The sequence below is a fragment of the Rana temporaria genome, chromosome 4 (assembly GCF_905171775.1).
Source record: "Rana temporaria chromosome 4, aRanTem1.1, whole genome shotgun sequence".
Taxonomy (NCBI): Eukaryota; Metazoa; Chordata; class Amphibia; order Anura; family Ranidae; genus Rana; species Rana temporaria.
In genome coordinates this window covers 203,856,719-203,878,228 of record NC_053492.1, presented here as the reverse complement: position 1 = coordinate 203,878,228, position 21,510 = coordinate 203,856,719, and the positions used below count along the sequence as shown (strand labels likewise).

Sequence of the window (21,510 nt, the reverse complement as noted above, 5' to 3'; positions counted from 1 at the left end):
GGAACTACTCTGAATTCAAGAGCAAAAGCAGCAGTGTTGTTACACCAGGAGGAAGCTGCAGTAGGTATTTACTAATTGAGCGTTTTTGAGCTTTGAGCTACAAGCTAAAAAAACGCTCAAGTGTGAATGGGGGGCCTAAGGGCTCTTTCACACGGGTGGCCCGTTCAGGTCCGCCTGCCAGTTTTTTAGGTGGACCTGAACGGGCGCTCCGTGATCCTCTATGGAGCCACGGATGTCAGCGGTGACATGCCCGCTGACATCCGACCCGCTCCGATCTGCCAAAGTGTGACGGAGGAAAAACCTACTTTTCCATCCGTCTGGCGGATCGGATCGGGTGAACACGGACAGACGGTCCGTGTTCATCCGATCCCCCCCATAGGGGAGATCGGAGAAAAGACAGGGTGGTCCCACCCCGTGTGAAAGGGGCCTAAGTAAAAATTCACTTTGAATTTTACAGAGCATTTGTCTCACTTTAATGAGATGCCGTTGTTTAGGGCAAGATTATTTGTCTTTGTATAACTGGCTCAAAATGTATGTTTATGCCACATATTCTATAGTTTGTGGATCACCAGTAAGACTATACATTGGGGAATGTCAAATATGTATATGTTTACTGTGCCTTTAAGACGTTAACAGTTTCCCCTGAGACTATCACTGGATATTTATTGTAGTTTGAAATGAAAGCTGTTGTGAATAATTATCCTGGAGCAGATATACTTGCAATGCGTGGAATGTTAACACTGGGGGATGCTGTTCGGCTAACGTACAACACCCTGTCTGAGCTGATCGTCGCCTTTTGGTGGGAGCTTCCACAGACAGGGCGGTGAATGCTAGGAAATGTCTTGTCTGTCAGAATATATTGCTTAATTATTCTCCATTTAGGCCAGAGAGGGTAAATTTAGGATAAGGTCATCCATCCTGTGGTGGAGGTGAGTGGATTGGTACTGGTGCGTGTGTGGGTGCAGCTACAGGATATGATAATAGCACATTGCATCTAATTTTACTGTGACTAATGAGGAATCACTTAACCCTTTTAGACGTCTTGGAAGTGTACTTGACCTCATCTAATTTTCCTGTACTCTTACACAATGGACATGTTGAGTATTAATGACACATTAAATGTTTTATGTTTTTCCAACTTTCCATTTTAATATGAGTTTTGACATGTCATTCTCATTTCATTAGTGCCCCTGTTCCTGCTTAGTCCCGTAATCTGCAAGACTGTGGAACTGTGGGATTCAAATCTAATACAAATATAGGGGGCTACCATTGCCCCTTGTGGAAGTTCTAGTTGACTGGCTCAGTAGCTTTAATACTTTGTTTAAAAACTTGTAATAAAGTATGCAGGTCAAAAAAATTATGGCAAAAAGTGACAATTTATTTTCTGCACAGGTTTTATGGGATTTATTTACTAAAACTGGAGAGAGCAAAATCTGGCTCACTTCTGCATAGAAACTAATCCGCTTCTAACTTCAGTTTATTCAATTATGCTTTGCCAATAAAACCTGGATGCAGATTGGTTTCCATACAGAGGTGACCCTAAATTTTCAGTCTCCAGCTTAAGTAAATAAACCCCTGTGAGTTTCTAAGTCTAATTTAGGCTGGGTTCATACCACAGCATGGAGCGGCTCACAACAGGTGTCCGGTGTGTCCTTGTTCACCATTTTCAGCCTGAATTTTTGGCTGAATTCTGACCTGCATTGGACCAGAAGACGCCCAGGACTCCTATGCCATTCGCACCGGAGCCGCTGCAGAGATGTGTGAATCGGCTCCATAGAGTCGGTCACATTCTCCTGACATGCCAATTGGATGCAGGAAAACCCACATCTAATTCACAATAGTGTGTATCCAGCCTCAGGCTGGGTTCACACTTATGCAAATTGGATGTGGGTTTCCCCGCATTTTTATGGAGCCGCTCTCTATGGAGCCGGTTCACACATCTCTGCAGTGGCTATGGTGCGAATAGCACAGAAGCCCTGTGCGTCTTTTGGTCCATCTCAGGTCCAAATTCAGCCCAACATTCGGGCAGAAATTGGACCTGAAACGGTAAACGGAGACGCACACCAGACTCCTGCTGTGAGACGCTGCTTGTCCTAGTGTGAACCCAGCCTTAAATATTATAACAAGGGGGTCCGAATGAGCATTTTCCAAAGGATGGATCAGATAACCTGACACTTTACAGACACATCTACTAGGGTAAGAGGCAGCCCTTGGTGGACGAACATGACGAACACTGATTGACTGAACATTACAAGGCCTTGATTTAGTACAACAAATCATTTAGACATAAGCAAAAAAGGCTAAAAGTTATTAGAAACAAGATTTGGGATATAGTGACCAACACTAAAATGCACAATGTGTTGCCTGGCTTTATGGTATAAAATGGTGTATGGCCAAACAAGGGTCCTCTGCTGTTATGGTAAACCATCAAAAGTATTTGTAGTTGGTCAAGGAACATCAACATTGGATTAAAAACGTGTTGTCAAGTCTGACATTCCAGTTCCTGCTGCATTGCCAAAAAGGTAAGTTCTGAGTGTGGTATAATGTACATCTATTCTAGGGAGCCTACCCTTGTCAGCCATGGGCAGTTGTATTAAGTGCTGATGTCTTTATGGTTGGCTTAAACAGAACGATACTTCTGGGATGGGTGGCAGCTATAACTAGGGCCAAAGTTGGTCCAATGCAGTGCTGAATAGTTATTTCTATTTTTTTTTTTTGGTCACAGAGTATACTGTAATTTTCAGTCTCCTTAAAACTGTGGATGCTATGTTTGTGAATGAATGAACAAGGTGTTGATCCATGATGTGATGTCTGGTATCTAAAATTACCTTTATTCACCTGACCTGATTTTTATTTATTTTTTCACATCTTGCAGAAAGATCTCCTCAGTGCTTTTGAAGATGGAGACAGGAAAACATTTTTTGAGAAGTGGGAAGAGCATGTACCTACAGAAACTCGCAGCAATGACCCCTTGGCTCAGAAGCTAGAATTCTATTTGCACATCTACTTTGCCATTTTCCCACTAAAGAACAACAGCGGACGAATTGTAGGTGTCCTTTTTTATAATAATAGTGATGATAATAACATTCAAAGAGGAACTGATCTCATGAAGGACTGTTCATCAATATTGTCTGTAGTCTCCCTGCAGCTGATCTCCCCACTTCTGTCCCTACTGACTTGCCAAATTGCATTCTGCAGTGAGCCCCTGTGTAGAGGAGGCCATCTGTAAGTATCACAGTAGTGACATTACAAAATCTCACTGAAAGTCTCAGTTATCAGTCAGAGGCAGCAGTGCCTTATATCACACTCTGTAGATTTACAGCTATCAAGCAATAGGCACAGGAGTGCTGCTGCCCCATAACATACCAGGAAGGGCTCTGCTATTTTCTCAATTTTAAGACAAAAAGTACATTTTCAGGGCACAGCCTGGGCAAGTTTAACCACTAGCTGACGGCCGTACGACTTTGTACTTTGTACGTTCCCCGCGCGCACTCCCGAGCGCGCAGCGGGGAACTGCTGTGCTGGCCGTGTCCCTTGGACACAGCCAATCACAGATTGCCGTGAACGGCCAATCGGAGTGGCCGTTTCCTAGGCGATCTGTGCGGCCAATGAGAGATGATCTCATATGTTTACGTATGAGATCATTTCTCATTCCCGGCTCTCGCAGACAGCGGTGCTGTCAGGGGAGAGAGGAGACGGATCTGTGTCTCTTGTACATAGAGACACAGATCGGTCACCCCCCTTCCCCCACAGTTAGAACACTAATATTGGGGTACACATTCAACCCCTTCCTCACCCCCTAGTGTTAACCCCTTCCCTGCCAGTCACATTTATACAGTAATTAGTGCATATTTATAGCACTGATTGCAGTATAAATATGAATGGCGCCAAAAATGTGTCAAAAGTGTCCGATATAATGTCGCAGTCGCAATAAAAATCGCAGATCGCCGCAATTACTAGTAAAAAAAAAAATAATAAAAAAAAAGAATTCTGTCCCTTATTTTGTAGGTGCTATAACTTTTGCGCAAACCAGTCGCTTATTGCGATTTTTTTTTTTTTTTTTTTTTTTTAACTAAAAATATGTAGAATACGTATCGGCCTAGACTGAGGATAAAAAAAAAACGTAAAAAAAAATTGAGCTATTTATTATAGCAACAAGTAAAAATGTTTTTTTTTTTTCAAAATTGTCGCTCTATTTTTGTTTATAGCGCAAAAAATAAAAACCGCAGAGGTGATCAAATACCACCAAAAGAAAGCTCTATTTGTGAGAAAAAAAGGACGTTAATTTTGTTTGGGAGCCACGTCGCACGACCGTGCAATTGTCAGTTAAAGCGACGCAGTGCCGAATCGCAAAAAGTCCTCTGGTCAGGAAGGGGGTTTAAGTGCCCAGTAAGGAAGTGGTTAAAGAATAACTAACTTTTTTAGATTTTGATGAAATCTCCCTGATCACATCCTGACAAAAATGACAGCGGGTTTAATGATCCTCTACTATGTTCAGTATATATGGCTTTGGATATACTTTCCCTATATGTTCCTTATAACATTGCAAATCTTTACTTTTTGAGTTCAGTTCTGCTTTAACATGTTGTAGTGTCACACAGGGAATAATGCTTTGTTTTGATAAGTATTGTGCATTTAGATAACTTGCGCTATCTGCACAGTACTTATGAAATGTCATCATCAAGAACTTGCTGGTGGGTTTCATAATGGTGCTGATGCTTCAAATGTCTGATAAGGGAAGTATTTGTTTAAATTAAATTAGTTTTAAGCAGCTGTTGGCCATTGCCATCAGAGCACACCCTGATATTCAGGGTTTGTGCCGAGGCCCCACGGTTGACAAAATAGAAATGTATGCCAATGACACCATATTATACCTAGCGGACCAGGGACCATCACTTCAAACTGCGTTACAACTCATAGAACAAATGGGGGGGATACTCGGGTCTGCTTATAAACTGGGACAAGTCCCAAATTCTTCCAATCGATGTGTCCCCCCACACCTTTCACAACCCCCCCCCCTGCCATTAGCTGGAGTATCTAAGATTAAGTACCTGGGAGTGGAAGTAACTAGGGATCTGGTTGACTATACACTCTTGAATGTAACCCCTCTGTTTGACTTGCTTAAAGGCAAAACGCAGACATGGTCCAGATTACCCTTAGGGGTGATGGGACTCATTAATTTAATAAAAATGATCATACTACCCAAGATTCTATACATGGTGTTGCATGCCCCTTTTATACATTCCCTTAAAACTCTTTAAGCAGATGAAAGCCATCTTAAATTCATTTGTCTGGGGTAATGGTAGACACAAATTAGCATTGCAAATCTTAAAAAAAACCCATTGATATGGGGGGTGCTTCGCTCCCGGACCTTCAGGACTACTATCTAGCCTCAAAACTATCCCACATGTATCACTTCCACACGTCAGAAATGCAGCAATATAGATTCTATAAAAGCACACCCGGTTCCACCGAACGGTATAACTCTGGTATGCTGACACACCACCAAGGGATGTGGGAAATATCTCTTAAAAACAAAATGTGGATACATTTCACTCCCACACCCCACTTTGGCTTAACAAACATATGCAGGAACTGGAAACAATTCCAGACTCGGTAGTCTGGAGAAAGGTATGGAATACTGTATCTGCATCAGGTTTTGTCTGGTTCTGGGCTCAAGCTGTTTCAGGCCCTTAAAGAGGAGTTCTCCCTGCCACCCCACTTAGCTTTTAAATACCTGCAGCTCCGGCACGCACTCAGAACCCAGCTACCAAACCTAGATATAGGGATGGAACCCCCCCCCCCCCCCCAGTACTGGATATAGTTCTGGGAGACGACCCCTCTAAACTTATATCACACCTGTATTAAACAATCGGACAACGAGGGGCGGTTGCTATCACCCACAGGGCCAAAACTGTGTGGGAGCTGGACTTGGGCCCCATAGATACTGCTGACTGGGATGAGATTCTAGAGGGAACCAAGATTTTTCCCAAGATATCAGATGGGGTGACCCAACTATATATTATACACAAAGCCTACCTGACACCGATAAGATTGACAAAATTCCAACACACGCCAGACCCGATGTGTCACTTATGTAGAGCTGACCCAGGCTCGTTTTATCATCTCACATGGAACTGCCCATATGTCCAGGCGTATTGCACACAGGTTGTCCACTTCCTTCATGATAACATGGGGTCCCAGGTGGTGCTGGACCCCAGGCTATGTATTTTGGGGCTACTACCAGGCGTAGAGGTGGACAAATATCACACAATCTTAATTTTTGAGACATTATTCCTAGCCCGTAAAGTGATCGCTCAGAGATGGATGCAAAATGTGCCCCCCACAGTACAGTTATGGAAAAAAGCACTTAATGATACATTGCCCTATAAGAAATTGATTTACTGTATACACACAGAGGGTCTACACAAAAATATTCCAAGATTTGGGACAGATGGTTGGAAGATGGGGAAACCTGTGTGTAATTGGGCCATATCCAGTGAAGAATACCTATGTACCTGTGGCACGCTTTTAAGTGTATGTTAGATTAAGCGGCCAACTGACTCAGGGCACCTGTAGTCATATGACCCGGGGGAGATATTGGGGGGGTTAGCCTGGATATGCTCTGCATTGGCAAAACTTTTTACTATGTCTGCTTAAGACAGGATGGTCATACTTTTACCCTCAGTTGCTGGTCCCCCTGACTGTGTTGTATTTTTCTGCTGCTGCAGCTCTGCATGGTGGGGATAGGGGATCAGAGTGCAGCCTACCCCATGACAAAAGGACCCTGCGGGGCCTAGGTTGTCTTACCTGGCCAGAGATTAAGCCGCTCCTATGCTCTAAAAGGCAGGTGTCCTCCAGCGCCTGACACAGCTCCCCCCCCCCCCCGGCAGGTACGCGCGCGCCTGCACGTGGTTATGCGCGGGGGGCGATGAGCGTCAGGAGGAAGGGGGCGTCCCCTCCTCACTGTTATCTTCAGCTCAGAACCACGCTGAAGGGCTGAAGGACGGACACAGAGCGGTGGCGCTCCGAGGAGACACAGTGACACCCGGAGGCCAGATTCACAAAGAGATACGACGGCGTATCTCCTGATACGCCGACGTATCAGGAGATAAGAATCAGTTACACCAGTCGGATCTAAGGGAGATCTATGCGTAAGTGACTTACACCGTCGGATCTTAGGCTGCAATTGTCCGCTAGGTGGCGTTTCGTGTTTTACTCGCGACGAATATGCAAATGAGGAGATATGCCGATTCAGAAACGAACGCCCGCCCGTCGCTTTTTTTTTACGTCGTTTGCGTTCGGCTTTTTCCGGCGGATAGTTACCCCTGCTATATGAGGGGTAGCTAATGTTAAGTATGGCTGTCGTTCCCGCTCCGAGTTTTGAATTTTTACGTCGTTTGCGTAAGTCGGACGCGAATACGGATGGCCGTAATTTACGTTAACAATGTGACGTCATTTGGAGCATGCGCACTGGGAAATTTCGCCGGCGGCGCATGCGCAGTTAAATCGGCGCGGGGACGCGCCTGATTTAAATTGTACACTCCCCCCTAGCCGCGGAATTTGAATTCCTCCGGGGGAGTTATGATCCGCCGGCGCAAGTTTGGAGGTAAGTGCTTTGTGAATACTGCACTAGCCTCGCAAAATTGCGCCGGCGGATCGTAAATCACATAGATTACGCGGATTTAAAGATCCGCTAATCTATGTGAATCTAGCGCACTGTCTTCCCAGAAGCTTAGGAGCATTAGGTAGGACCTATTTACCCTAGCCACATTATTTACTCCTTGCTACAACAGTTGGTTGTTGTCTGCGGAGTGCCTCGGTGTTGTAACATGGCTCCCGAAGGCTCAGGAACTAAAGGTGCAAAAAATGCTAAAAAACAGAAGGGCTCCCCCTCTGATTCTGAGGATTTTAGTCAGGCTATGCCAGTTCTATCCTCACCTAAAAAAACAGAGGAGGTCGCCTTGGATGAGCCATTGGGTATGTTTGGTGCTTTGGCTGGCCCTAATCATCCCAACCCTGTGTTTGTCACAGAGGAAATGCTAGCTACCACTCTGAGTGGGCTAGAACAAAGATTGACAACTTTGATTGCAAATTATTTTCCAGGCAGGAAGCGGACTAGATCCCCATCGCCTAAACTCGTATCCTCGGATGCTGAGATTCTCTCCCCTGAGGAATATGAATCTCAGGAGGATCAAATGGAACAGAACCTAGAGGGTTCAGAGATTGAGGAATCCACCATAGAAGAACCGTTCTCAGCCTCCCAAGCGGAGAGTCTGTGGATCCAGTCCTTAACAGACATGGTCCGTTCAGCATTTAAGCTGCCTTTACCAGTGCCTCAGGTCCCTGCGGTGTCTTCTTTAGGCTCCTTTAAAGCGCCACTAAGTAATGCGCTGTTTCCGGTCCATCCTCTATTGGAGGATCTGATCTTTCAGGATTGGGTACGACCTACCTCCTAAGAGGTTTTCTGTCCTCTACCCTATGGAAGAGAAATTTTCAAAGAAATAGGCATTCCCGGCTGTGGACGCAGCCATCTCCTGCGTGAATAAATCCTTGACTTGCCCGGTAGAGAACATACAAATGTTCAAAGACCCGGTCGATAAACCATTAGAAACTCTTTTGAAAGCTTCCTTTACTACGGCAGGAGCAGTTGTGCAGCCGGCAGTAGCTGCTATTAGCGTTTGTCAAGCGTTAAAGGACCAGACAAAACAGATGTTAAAGGACATTCCGGCTCAGCAGGCACGAGAATTAGCCGACCTCCCCAGAGCCCTGTGTTTTACGGTGGATGCTATAAAAGATTCCATCCAGCAGGCTTCCCGTTTGTCACTGTTCTTGGTGCATATGCGAAGGCTCTTGTGGCTAAAGAATTGATCGGCCGAGACTCCATGTAAAAAACTCTTAGCGGGCTTCCCCTTTCACGGAGGAAGACTTTTTGGAGAGGATCTGGCTAAATACATACAGACAATATCAAGTGGAAAGAGTACTCTTTTGACGGTCAAAAAGAGATCACGGGGTCCCACGTTTAAGCGGCAGCTGTCTCCATCCCCAGGGCCCTCGGCCTCGAGGCAGTATCGACGGCCTCCTGCACGATCAAACTTTGGTAATAAGTCGCAAGGTCAGGCCTCACGTGGCAAGAGACCATGGTCTCGCAAGCCAGCAAAACCAGCTCCCAACTCAGCTTTATGAAGGGGCGCCCCCACTCAATCGGGTGGGGGGGAAGGCTTCGATTCTTTGCAGAAGTTTGGGAAGCCAATGTCCCCGACAAGTGGGTCCTTTCCTCAGTGGCCGCGGGCTACAAAATAGGATTTTTGGAGTTTCCCCTTCCTCGTTTTCAGGAGTCAAAAGTTCCAAACGATCCGGTAAAGAAAGCTTCTCTGCTGGCAGCTTTGGATCGCCTTTTGTGCCAGGGGGTAATCATAGAGGTGCCAGCCCAAGAGTGCGGGCTAGGCTTTTACTCCAATCTATTTATCATACCAAAGCCCAACGGCGATGTCAGACCGATTCTGGATCTAAAGGGTCTAAATTCTTACCTGAAGGTTCGCTCCTTTCGGATGGAATCCGTACGGTCAGCAGCCGCTGCCTTGCAGCAGGACGATTATTTGGCCTCAATAGACATAAAGGACGCATACCTACATGTACCGATTTTTCGGACACATCAAAGGTTCTTGCACTTTGCAGTCGCAGAACGCCACTACCAGTTTTGTAGCTCTCCCCTTCGGGCTAGCAACAGCCCCCCGGGTGTTTACGAAGGTCCTGGCTCCCATCTTAGCCAATCTAAGGACCCAAGGAATTTCGATTCTAGCTTACTTAGACGACCTCCTTATCATAGATCACTCAGCCTCTGGCCTGGATCGAGCAGTAGCCCTCACGGTTCAGTACCTCGAGGTATTCGGCTGTGTTCTAAACCGAGAAAAATCGGCTTTGCAACCCACAAAGCGGTTGGAATACCTTGGCATGCTACACAGCAGAGAGTGTTCCTAACCTTAGCGAAGGTCGAGGGTATCAGAGAGATAATCCAGGGAAATTAAGCCTTACTATAGGTCTATGTACAATTACCATAGTTTCTCACCACTTCACAGATGTTTGGGATGCCTTTTTTATTTTTTTTATTTTGCAAGAATGTACAAAATGCAAAACCGTGACTGTATGCATTTTGTAAAACAAAGGCGTGCAGTCATAAATAAAAAAGAAAAAAATATATACAAAACAGTACAACATTACCTGTGGAAAGTACAGTAGATGCTATATATTTGACAACCTTATATTTTACCCAAAATTGGGTACTATATTGTGTTTGTGTGCACTGAAATCGGATTGAGTGCAATAATTCTAGCGCAAGAGCTCATGTTTAACTCTAAACTGATAATCGTACACATTAGGCTTGTGTACAATTTAAAAATTTTGATTCACTTGTTTTTTTTTTATTATTTATTTATTTTATAAACCACTAGGAGAATATTGTGTGACATAAAAAATTGCAACAGCCACCATTTTGTTTTCATGGGCCTCTGCCATCAGAAAATATATGTTTGGGGGTTCTAAGTAATTATCCCCCCCCCCCAAAAAATACAGAATTTAATGTATATATAAAAATTAAAAAAAAAACATTTTTGTTATTGTTTTTAGGCCTGGTCAGGTTTACTTTTATAGAATAGTATCTGATCATAAAATAGAAATACTGTCCAAATAATTTGAGCTGCTGGTGTAAATAACACTTGCGGTACTTTCTTTCTGGAGGCATATACCGGTATCCCTATATGCATACAGTAGATGAGTTGGCAAGTCGACAGGTGTTGACTAAGCATTATTGGCCTTCTCTAGGGTGTCGGCACAATATATAGTTACTGTGATACATTAATTAAGCTAAAATAAGTAAATGTTATCACAGCTTCAGGAGTGGTTTGCTTTTCTTGGCCCACTAGAGATAACTACTCACATCCTTGTCTTGACCACATGTAATGATTTATTAATGGTCTATTGTGTGTGATTATTGATGTCCTAGCCTCCCATTTGTGATCTTATTCTCCTTTCCCTGAAGCTTCCTGTCACGTTTTCAAGTTTAATCATTTCTGCTCAAACGATATACAAGATGCGTGATTAAAGTTGCGGGTGAAAATTAGTTAAAGTTCATATTGCCTATAATAAATGCTCACTCACACTGGATCCTGGAAACTCTCCTTTTATTTTTTTTTTAAATGGCCTTTTTTTTTTACCTAATATATATATATATATATATATATATATATATATATATATATATATATATATATATATATATATATTCACCAGCCTTGTGCTTATGTTGGGTTAAATTGTTTAGTCACCATGTCACTGGATCAGCACAAAGAGCTGCTATGTCTGTGTTCACTTATGTTTGTGGCCATTGAACTTTGCTCAGGCATCCCAGAGCTCCAAGTACTCGGCAGGCCGTTCTCTTTAGCAGTGTCAAAAGCCAGCAACATACCAATGATGGAAGAAAAACAATCCTTTTATCACTATTAATGACCTAGTTTGATCTAGTGAAATTGCAGAGGTCTGGGAGTACAGCCACTAGTCATCACTGAAAGTGGACCTCAATTTGTTATATGTACACTGGTTCCTGATTTATCAAAGTGTTTTACACTAAAACTGTGTTACTTTGCAGTAACCAGTCAGTTTCAGACCTGAAAAATTAAAGGTGTCACACTGGCTAAATGGGTCAACATTTTTGCCTTGCAGCAATCGTATCCTGGGTTCATTTCCTAGGAGTAATCTGCATCACATTTGTAATTATATGGGATCTCACTGAATTCTGTATCTTGCTGTGCTGGAACTCCATGTTTCAAAATCATGCACTTGGCCAACAGGCTGGTTGTACCCAAGCCTTCTCACAGCCGAAATTACTTGTTTTTGGCAGCTAGGGAAGGACTGCACTGCATAATTATTTCTTCTTGGGGGGGGGGGGGGGGGACCAGAATAATTGCTGGCATGGAGGGCACCAGTATAATTGCTGGCATGGAGATCCAACCTTATTTATATATACACACAGCGCTTTTTTAAGCAATTTAACCACATTAGGAAGCTTATGATCTTGGATCAAGGCAGCCTACTACCCACAATTCCTATTAAAACTATAAATCGTAGATTGCACTGATCGTTTTTGTGAGGAAAAGCTTGTTGAAATTACATGAGACCTGTCGTGTATGGCTAGTTATAGACAAGTCATCAGACCACAAATGATAAAAAAACAAGCTTTACATTTTGTAATATATAAATATATAATATATATAGTGGGGATCAAAAGTTTGGGCACCCCAGGTAAAAATTTGTATTAATGTGCATAACTAAGCCAAGGAAAGATGGGAAAAATCTCCAAAAGGCATCAAATTACACATTATATATTCTTTTATAATATGTCATAAAAAGTTCGATTTTATTTCCATCATATACACTTTCAAAATTACAAAAAACAAAAAAATGGCGTCTGCAAAAGTTTGGGCACCCTGCAGAATTTATAGCATGCACTGCCCCCTTTGCAAAGCTGAGACCTGCCATGGATTGTTCTCAATCATCGTCTGGGAAGACCAGGTGATGTCAATCTCAAAGGTTTTAAATGCCCAGACTCATCTGACCTTGCCCCAACAATCAGCACCATGGGTTCTTCTAAGCAGTTGTCTAGAAAACTGAAAGTGAAAATAGTTGACGCTCACAAAGCTGGAGAAGGCTATAAGAAGATAGCAAAGCGTGTCAGATGTCAATATCCTCTGTTCGGAATGCAATTAAGAAATGGCAGTCATCAGGAACAGTGGAAGTTAAAGCAAGATCTGGAAGACCAAAAAAATTATCAGACAGAACAGCTTGCAGGATTGTGAGAAAAGCAATTCAAAACCCATGTTTGACTGCACAATCCCTCCAGAAAGATCTGGCAGACACTGGAGTTGTGGTACACTATTTCACTTTAAAGAGATACTTGTACAAATATGGTCTTCATGGAAGAGTCATCAGAAGAAAACCTCTTCTACGTCCTCACCACAAAAATCAGCGTTTGAACTTTGCAAATGAACATATAGACAAGCCTGATGCATTTTGGAAACAAGTTCTGTGGACCGATGAGGTTAAAATATGACTTTTTGGCCGGAATGAGCAAAGGTACGTTTGGAGAAGAAAGGGCACAGAATTTAATGAAAATAACCTCTGTCCAACTGTTAAGCATGGGGGTGGATCAATCATGCTTTGGGGTTGTATTGCAGCCAGTGGCACAGGGAACATTTCACGAGTAGAAGGAAAAATGGATTCAATAAAATTTCAGCAAATTTTGGATGGTAACTTGATGCCATCTGTGAAAAAGCTGAAGTTAAAGAGAGGATGGCTTCTTCTACAAATGGATAATGATCCTAAACACACCTCAAAATCCACGGAGGATTACAGTCCCTGACAAAAGTCTTGTCGCTTCTCTATTTTGTAGAAACTCCTGCTATTAACCTGACTTTTAATTAATCAATTGGTGTTAGAAATAGCTCATATGAAAAGCTAAAGCCCTCCCAAATGATGTTTAATGCACTGAAATAAATTAGTTTCACTGAAAAAAGATTTATCATTTAATCAAGACAGGTCAAATTTTGGCAAGACAAAAGTTTTGTCGCCTATACAGAAATTGAACAACTTTACTGAAATTCCAAAAATATGTCAGCAAATTAATTAGTGGTGCTGTGAGATCCAAATGTAATATCTTGTATGACTTCCATGAGCTTTTAGGACAGCACCCATGCGGTTTGGCAAGGATTCATACAATTTATTGATGAAGTCATCAAATAGCAAAGAAAACAGTCTTGCATGCCTCCCAGAGTTCATCAATATTCTTTGGTTTCGTCTTTCATCCTACACCACATATGCTCAATGATGTTCATGTCTGGTGACTGGGCTCGCCAAACTCTGGAGCATCTTGATCTTCTTCGCCTTAAGGAACTTTGATGTGGAGATGGAAGTATGCGATGGAGCACCATCCTGCTGCAAAATTTGGCCTTTTTTAGGGTTGGGAATATAAGAGGTAGCTAAGATTTCTTGGTATTTTAGACTATTGATGTTGCCTTCCACCCTGCAGATCCCTCGCACACCCCCATACTGGATGTAACCCCAGACCATGATTTTGCCTCCACCAAACTTCACTGTTTTCTGGGTAAATCTCGGCTCCATGCGGGTTCCAGTAGGTCTCCTGCAATATTTGCGGCGACTGTAGTGTAATTCAACAGAAGATTCATCTGAAAAATCCACCTTGGCAAATGCCACGCGGTTTTTCAATTGTCTTTTGTTTAGTGCTGGCTTATGGGCACTGATTCGACTATGGAGGCCATTTCGAGACAGAATCCGACAAACTGTTTTGGTTGACACAGGGACTTCAGGTGACCAGGTCTCGTGGAGCTCTGCTGCAGTGGAAAATGGGCTGGCCTTGGATTTTCGAGCCAACAAACGGTCCTCTCGAGCAGTTGTCTTACGGTGTCGGCCTGACCTGGCCTTGTCCAAAACGTCTCCAGTCTCTTCAAATCTTTTTTTTTATCCTCTGAACTTGACGCTGAGACACATTGAAGGTGTCTGCCACATCAGCAGTGGATCTGGTCTTCAGCCTCTTGATAATCAACACTTTAGCCTCCAGGTGAATCTTAGGCATGTTTTCAGAGGTCTAGTTGCAGTTGAGAAGGTCTAGTGTACTGATGTTCTTTTTATACACACCTGAGACCTAATTGATCCATTATTAGTAGGGTTGTCCCGATACCACTTTTTTAGGACCGAGTACAAGTACCGATACTTTTTTTCAAGTACTCGCCGATACCGAATACCGATACTTTTTTTAAATGTGTCCCCAAATGCAGCCGTGTCCCCCCACATATGTAGCCGTGTCCCCCCACATATGTAGCCATGTCCCCCCACATATGCAGCCATGTCCCCCCTATATCCAGCCATGTCCCCCCCCATACCTAGATGCCGCCGCATGGTTAATCAGCGTGCGGGGAACATCACAGCTTTCATTTGAATAGCTGTAGTGTTCCCCCGCTGCGCCACGTATAGACACTCCCCCCTTGCTCGGGATTGGACAGATCCGTCCAATCCCGAGCAAGGGGGAGTGTCTATGCGCGGTGGGAAACACTACAGCTTTTCAAATGAAAGCTGTGATATTCCCCGCACACTTTTTAACCATGCGGTGGCGGCGTTGTTGCGGTATGCGACGGCGGCGGCATTCGTTGCGGCGGGGGGGGGGGTCGAGTATCGGATGAGGCATCAGGGGCATTTGCGGGAGTACAAGTACTCCTGCAAATACTCGGTATCGGTCCCGATACTGGTATCGGGACAACCCTAATTATTAGTCACAGGTGAAGCTCATATAACAAGGCGACAACACTTATGTCTTGGCAAAAATTGACTCAATGGGCTTTACCAAGCTGTAAATATTAGAATACTTTTTGTCAGTTTCGTTTTGCACTGAAACCTTATTACAAAAGCTGTTGGGATTAAAATGACCCATTTCTTGTAACAAAATCTTGATTAGAAATATATTTTAGCGACACTTCAGGTCAATTTGTACACAAGCGACAAGACTTTTGTCAGGGACTGTACATCAAGAGGCGTAAACTGAAGGTTTTGCCATGGCCTTCACAATCTCCTGACCTCAACATAATTGAAAATCTATGGATAGACCTTACGTATCTACAGATACACCATCGTATCTCGGACGTAAACTGGTCCTATCTATGCGCCTGATTCATAGAATCAGATACGCATAGATAGGGCTAGATCCGACAGTGTTACAATGTGTTACACTGTAGGATTTTTTTCAATTTAAAAATGGCGCCAGGGGCGTTCCCGCTGATTTACGAAAAATATGTAAATCAGCGAGATACGCAAATTCACGAACGTACGCGGACCTGTCGCAGTGTTCTTACGTCGTTTCCGTAGCGGTTTTCCGTCGTATACTTACCCTTTCTTTTATCAGGCGCAGCCAATGTTAAGTATAGCCGACGTTCCCGCGTCGAATTTAAATTTTTTTAACGTCGTTTGCGTAAGTTGTTCTCGAATACGGACGGACGTCGTTTATGTAAGCGTCGCAACCACTGACGTCCTAGCGACGTCAGTGGGAGCAATGCACGCCGGGAAATTTCGCGGACGGCGCCTGCGCATTTAAATCGGCGCGGGAACGCGCCTGATTTAAATATGACACTCCCCTAGCCGCGGAATTTGAATTCCGCTGGGGGATTTAGGATCCGCCGTCGCAAGTTTGGAGGTAAGTGGTTTGTGAAATAGCCACTTGCCTCCTAAACTTGCGGGAGCGGATCTTAATTCACGTAGATCGAGCGGATCTATAGATCCGCTGAGCTACGTGAATCTGGCCCAGTGTGTGTGTGTGTGTGTGTGTGTGTGTGTGTGTGTGTGTATATATATATATATATATATATATATATATATATATATATATATATATATATATAATATATATATATATATAATTAGTGCTGTCAATTAAACGCGTTATTGACGGCGTTAACGCAGACCCATTTTAACGCCGTCAATTTTTTTATCGCGCGATTAACGAGGCGGCGTTCGGGGGTTATACCGGGATGATGCCTGCAGCCGCAGGCATCATCCCGGTACCGTTGTTTAGAGCGGGAGATCGGCTATCCAAACATAACAACCGATGCGGCTAAAAGCCGCTCGGTTGTTATGCCGGAGGAGCAGGAGGGGACCCCCCCCCCCCCCCTCCCGCCGCCTTTCGCCGCTCTGACCGGGCCTCCCGTCCCACCGGGAGACCCGATCCTCCATCCGGCGCCTTCTGTGTCCAGGCGGAGACTGACACTAAGCCGTAAACGGCTTTGATTCAGTCTCCGCATTGAAACCACGGAAGCGGCGTCATGACGTCACTTCCGGGTTTCTCGGCTGCCAATGGCGCCGGATTTAAAAAAGTACACAGTATTCAGAATCGCCGTTTTCGGCGATCTGAATACTTTGAAAGTGCAAAGGAGGGCTCGGAGGTCTTTTAGACCCCCGATCCCTCCATAAAGAGTACCTGTCCCCACCTATTACTGTCACAAGGGATGTTTACATTCCTTGTGACAGCAATAAAAGTGATCAAAATGTAAAAAAAAAAAAACACAATTTAATATTATAAAAAAATAAAAAATAAATAAGAAAACAAAAAAAAAATGTTTTAAAGGGTGAACCTCCTTAATCGCGCGATTAATCGTGAGTTAACTATGACATTAATGCGATTAATCGCGATTAGAAATTTTAATCGCTTGACAGCACTAATATAAATAAATATATATATACATTTTTTTAAACTGTATAAGAAGAAAATTTGTTGTCCCGATTTCTCACCTGGTTGTGTCTGGCTTTAGTGCTTTCTCAGTCACTGACCTAACACAATTGCCAAAAATCTGCTGGTTCGGCCCTTGTGTACAGCCGCTTGTTCTACAGAATCCAGTCTCACGACTGGCTTCTGTCGAACAGGCTTGTTGGAAAACCAACAGTCAGTGGCTGCAAGCACTGATCGGTGTGTTATGATGGGGAGGTGGGATTCCTCTTGTAAGAAAACAATAGCGGGGGGTGGGGGAGCTTGATCGTCGCACTAGTATTGCTTGTGTTAGTATGGCGATCTCTGAGGTTTCTTTTTTGTTCAGATCGCTGGGTTGATCAAAACTTTTAGTATGTACCAGGCATTTGTTCAGGTTTCCAGTAAGATAATACATTTCATGTATTGTGCAGTATATAAAAAAAACACTTAATGTCAATGAATTCCCTTTTTAAATGTTTAATATTTTCGCTATTTATTTTTAGGATCGGGTAGACTGTGAAGAGCGAATTTCTCACCTTAAAACATACCTGGAGACCAGTGGTGCTGCTTTAAGTCAGACTACAGAATTCCTTCCATTTTATGCCCTCCCATTTGTTCCTAACCCAACTGTTCACCCATCCTTTAAAGAGCTTTTCCAGGTATTTATTTTTATTTTAAAAAATGTATGTCTGCATACTGAGATTACAAAAGCACTGGTGACAGGACTCATTTGTAAGATTCGGCTAATTTGGCTATAATGGATGAGTTAACTTAAATCCTTAAATTGCTATAGCTCATGATCATTTCAGTTCCCACTAAAGATAATTTTTTCATATGTATGGATATTTAATTGCTAAATGCCTTATTTCTTTGTAATCGATTGAGAGACCTAGGACTGTGGTAGGTATTGCATATGTGGGTTCTACTGCTACTTATCAGAGGGCTGGACACTGGAAGATCAAAGTTAAGGCACGCTGCTTCCAACTGTAATGCCTTGTTTTTTTTTTAGATGTTGAGTGCCTGTTTCCTCAGCTCTGCTGTGGAAAACTCAAATTTATATTTTTTTATTGTGATTTTTTTTTTTTTCTGCTATCAACATATTTATTAGACCATAAATCTTTCTCTTGAATTAATTGAAGCAAGACTTAAAATAAGCTGCTTGAACTAGCCTCTTCCCAGCAGTTATCCGGATCGACCTATCCTCAGCAAAACCTTTGGAGACTGCACCTGGACCTAGCTGAATCCAGAGCAATGGCACAGCCACTGGTGTGATTCAGTGTCTGTTGCCTCACTTTGTGAATAAAAGGGCACGCTACTGAGGGGTTTAGGAGGGCATGGTATTGGGGGGGGGGGGGGTCGGGGGGGCATACTACAGTGGCATCAGATGGGCACAGAACCGGTTTCCTGATGCAGAGTGACGCAGGAAAGCCGTATGCTGTCAGAGCCAACAACGAGTCTTAGGCCTCAGACATATTTCCCGCCCCGCAGCACACCCTTTGCATACGTGCGGCTGTGGGCGTGAGGTATGCCTCCATTCCCTAGGTTTGGCTTTGATAGCTTCCTGATTGGAGAGCTCAGTTGACAAACATTATCACTTCCCTGCGCTGCTCTGGGGGAGGACCACTTGAGAGTTGGCAAGGAAGGCAGGGAAGCGAATGCAATCTACCCATTACTTGTCTGCAGTCGACGGGTAGATCACAATCGATGCGTTGCTAACCCCCCACTCTATGGATTTTTGTTTCTTTTTATTGCTGTGGACACAATTGATGCAAAAAACCTAGGAAGGGTTCTAAGCACACTCTAGTGTATTCTACCACTGAACCCACTTTTGTACCTCTACCCCTAAGTAATCCTATAATTTATTCTATTATCTCTGTTTTAGAATCGGATACTTCACTACCTTCTCTGAAAGAGCCTGTTTCTCAGCAAGGCCCATGTGACTCAGCTTTACAAGAAATTATTGATTCTCTGATGCAGTGCAGTGCGTTCTAAATTCATTTAGGGGATTAGCTTGGGGTTTCAGGCATTTCGTCTTGCAGAGCTGTGGCTACAAGATTTTTTTCCATCCCATTTGAAAAACTGTCCTTTACAAGGACTGGAAGCAAGTTGTGGCTCTTCGCTGACATTGTGGAAGAGCATTTTCGCTTTTCCAGGAAATGATCTGTGCCCTTTGTGGACTTTCCTTTCATTTGCCTTAATGGCCATACCACCAAACAGATTCACATTGTTCTTACCTTTTTAGGGATTTCACCGACATTTACTTGGATTCTATAATAGGGTGTCACTTATCTGTCTGTCTGAATCCTTATAATGTGTAGCTAGAACAAATGTCTCAGATATTGTTGTGTTGCAGCTGTGAAGGTCTGGTATAAGCAAATAAAGTGGTTGTAAAGGCTCAAGGTTTTTTACCCTTATGCACTCTATGCTTCTCTGTGCTGGCAGCCACTACTAATACTTACCTGAGTCCCTTCTCGATCCAGCGATGTGCACAAGAGTTTCGCCTCTCCGTGGATTCTACCTCCTCATTGGCTGAGAGAGCATTGTGAGCCATTAATTCCCGCTGCTGTCACAGCCTGTGAGCCAATGAGGAGAGGGACGGGGGAAAGGGTCGAGCCAGGGCTGTGTGTGTGTGTGTGTGTGTGTGTGAGAATTTGACACACAGAGCAGCAGCTAAGCAGGCGGGAGAGGCCAGGAGCGTCAACGGGGGACCCTAGAAGAGGAGGATCAGGGCTGCTCTGTGAAAAACATCACTCAGAGAGCAGGCAAGTATAACATGTTTGTTATTTAAAAAAAAGCCTTCAATATCACTTTAAGATTGTCTCTTGCATGGGGTTAATGGTTAACATAAGTAGGACGTTTTTGGCTTTGTGCCTGGAGTTCAGAGAATGCCCTCAAGTGGATGATAACCTGATTCATGAAATTTGAGCTGGGCACATGAATCTCTCTAGTCTTTTCTTATCTCTCTTCAAATCACTAAGTCCCATAGCTGTCTCCTGCTCCGTTCTTCTGTTATCTGCAGGATAACTTCTGACAAGTTCTCCAACAACTGTGATAAAACTAGGCTGAATTTTGTGTCAGGGTGTGTGCTATAAGTAGATTAGTAGAGAGCTGGTCTATTCACAGCACAGCTCTGCAAATCCCTGCCTATGTGGTGGGGGGGGGGGGGTGTATGCCTTTTCTCCAATCAGCTGTCTCACAGTTTGTGGCAAGAATCCACACCCACAGGTGAATCAGGAAGAGAAAATTCTAACAGGACGTGAATTTACTAAACGGTGTATAAAGCTGAATACAGCAGATATACATGTAAAACGTATGTATGAGAATTTGTTTCATCTCTGTGTATCATCTGAGGCTGTTCACTTCACTGGGTATATGTGAGGGTTTACATCCACTTTAAGGAGCATTTAATTTACTCAGTGTTTTAAGGGTAGATATTTTTTAGGTTCTGTACATGTCCAAGTTATTCCAGATACCTCTGGTGTTAGGAGTATACAACTGCTACAGCACAGAAGGTTTGTAGATGAAGTGTACAGCCATGGCCAAAAGTTTTGAGAATGACACAAACATTAATTTTCACAAAGTCTGTTATGGCAATTTGCAAATACTCCAGAATGTTATGAAGAGCAATCCGATGAATTGCAATTAATTGCAAAGTCCCTCTTTGCCATGAAATGAACTTAATCCCATAAAAAAACATTTACACTGCATTTGTAAAGAAGGCTTCAGAGCAACCAAGAAAGTCCAGCAAGCACCAGAAACCATTTCCTACAGTTCATTCAGCTGTGGGATGTGGTCCCCACCAGTGCAGAGCTTGCTCAGGAATGGTTGGAAGGTGTAAGTGTATCTGCACGCACAGTGAGACAAAGCCTTTTGGAGGGTGGCTGGTATCAAGAAGGGCAGCATAGAAACCACTTCTCTCCAGGAAAAACATCAGAGACAGACTGATATTCTGCAAAAGGTACAGGGATTGGACGGCTGAGGACTGGGGTAAAGACATTTTCTCTGATGGATCCCCTTTCCGATTGTTTAGGGCATCTGGAGAAAACCTTGTCCAGAGAAGAAAAGGTGAGCTTGTAATTATACTTGAAGTAAACCTTAGTAACATCTAACAAAAAGATCTAAAAACACTGAAGCAGCAGACTTTGAAACTTTTTTGGCCACGGCTGTGACAACCCTCTTCTACTACAGCAGTACCTTGTAGGTTTTTGCAG

At 43.5% G+C, this 21,510-nt stretch overlaps 1 protein-coding gene across 4 annotated transcripts in view; it reads left to right on the top strand.

Moving 5' to 3' along the window:
• ARMC9 (armadillo repeat containing 9) overlaps window positions 1-21,510 on the top strand; it is a 193,711-nt gene that overhangs the window by 26,327 nt on the left and 145,874 nt on the right. For all 4 annotated transcript variants that reach the window (XM_040349711.1, XM_040349710.1, XM_040349712.1 and 1 more), the window contains exons 4-5: window positions 2,876-3,046; window positions 17,803-17,958. In XM_040349711.1, the coding sequence (XP_040205645.1) occupies window positions 2,876-3,046; window positions 17,803-17,958 (327 nt within the window). The remainder of the gene's footprint in view (window positions 1-2,875; window positions 3,047-17,802; window positions 17,959-21,510) is intronic.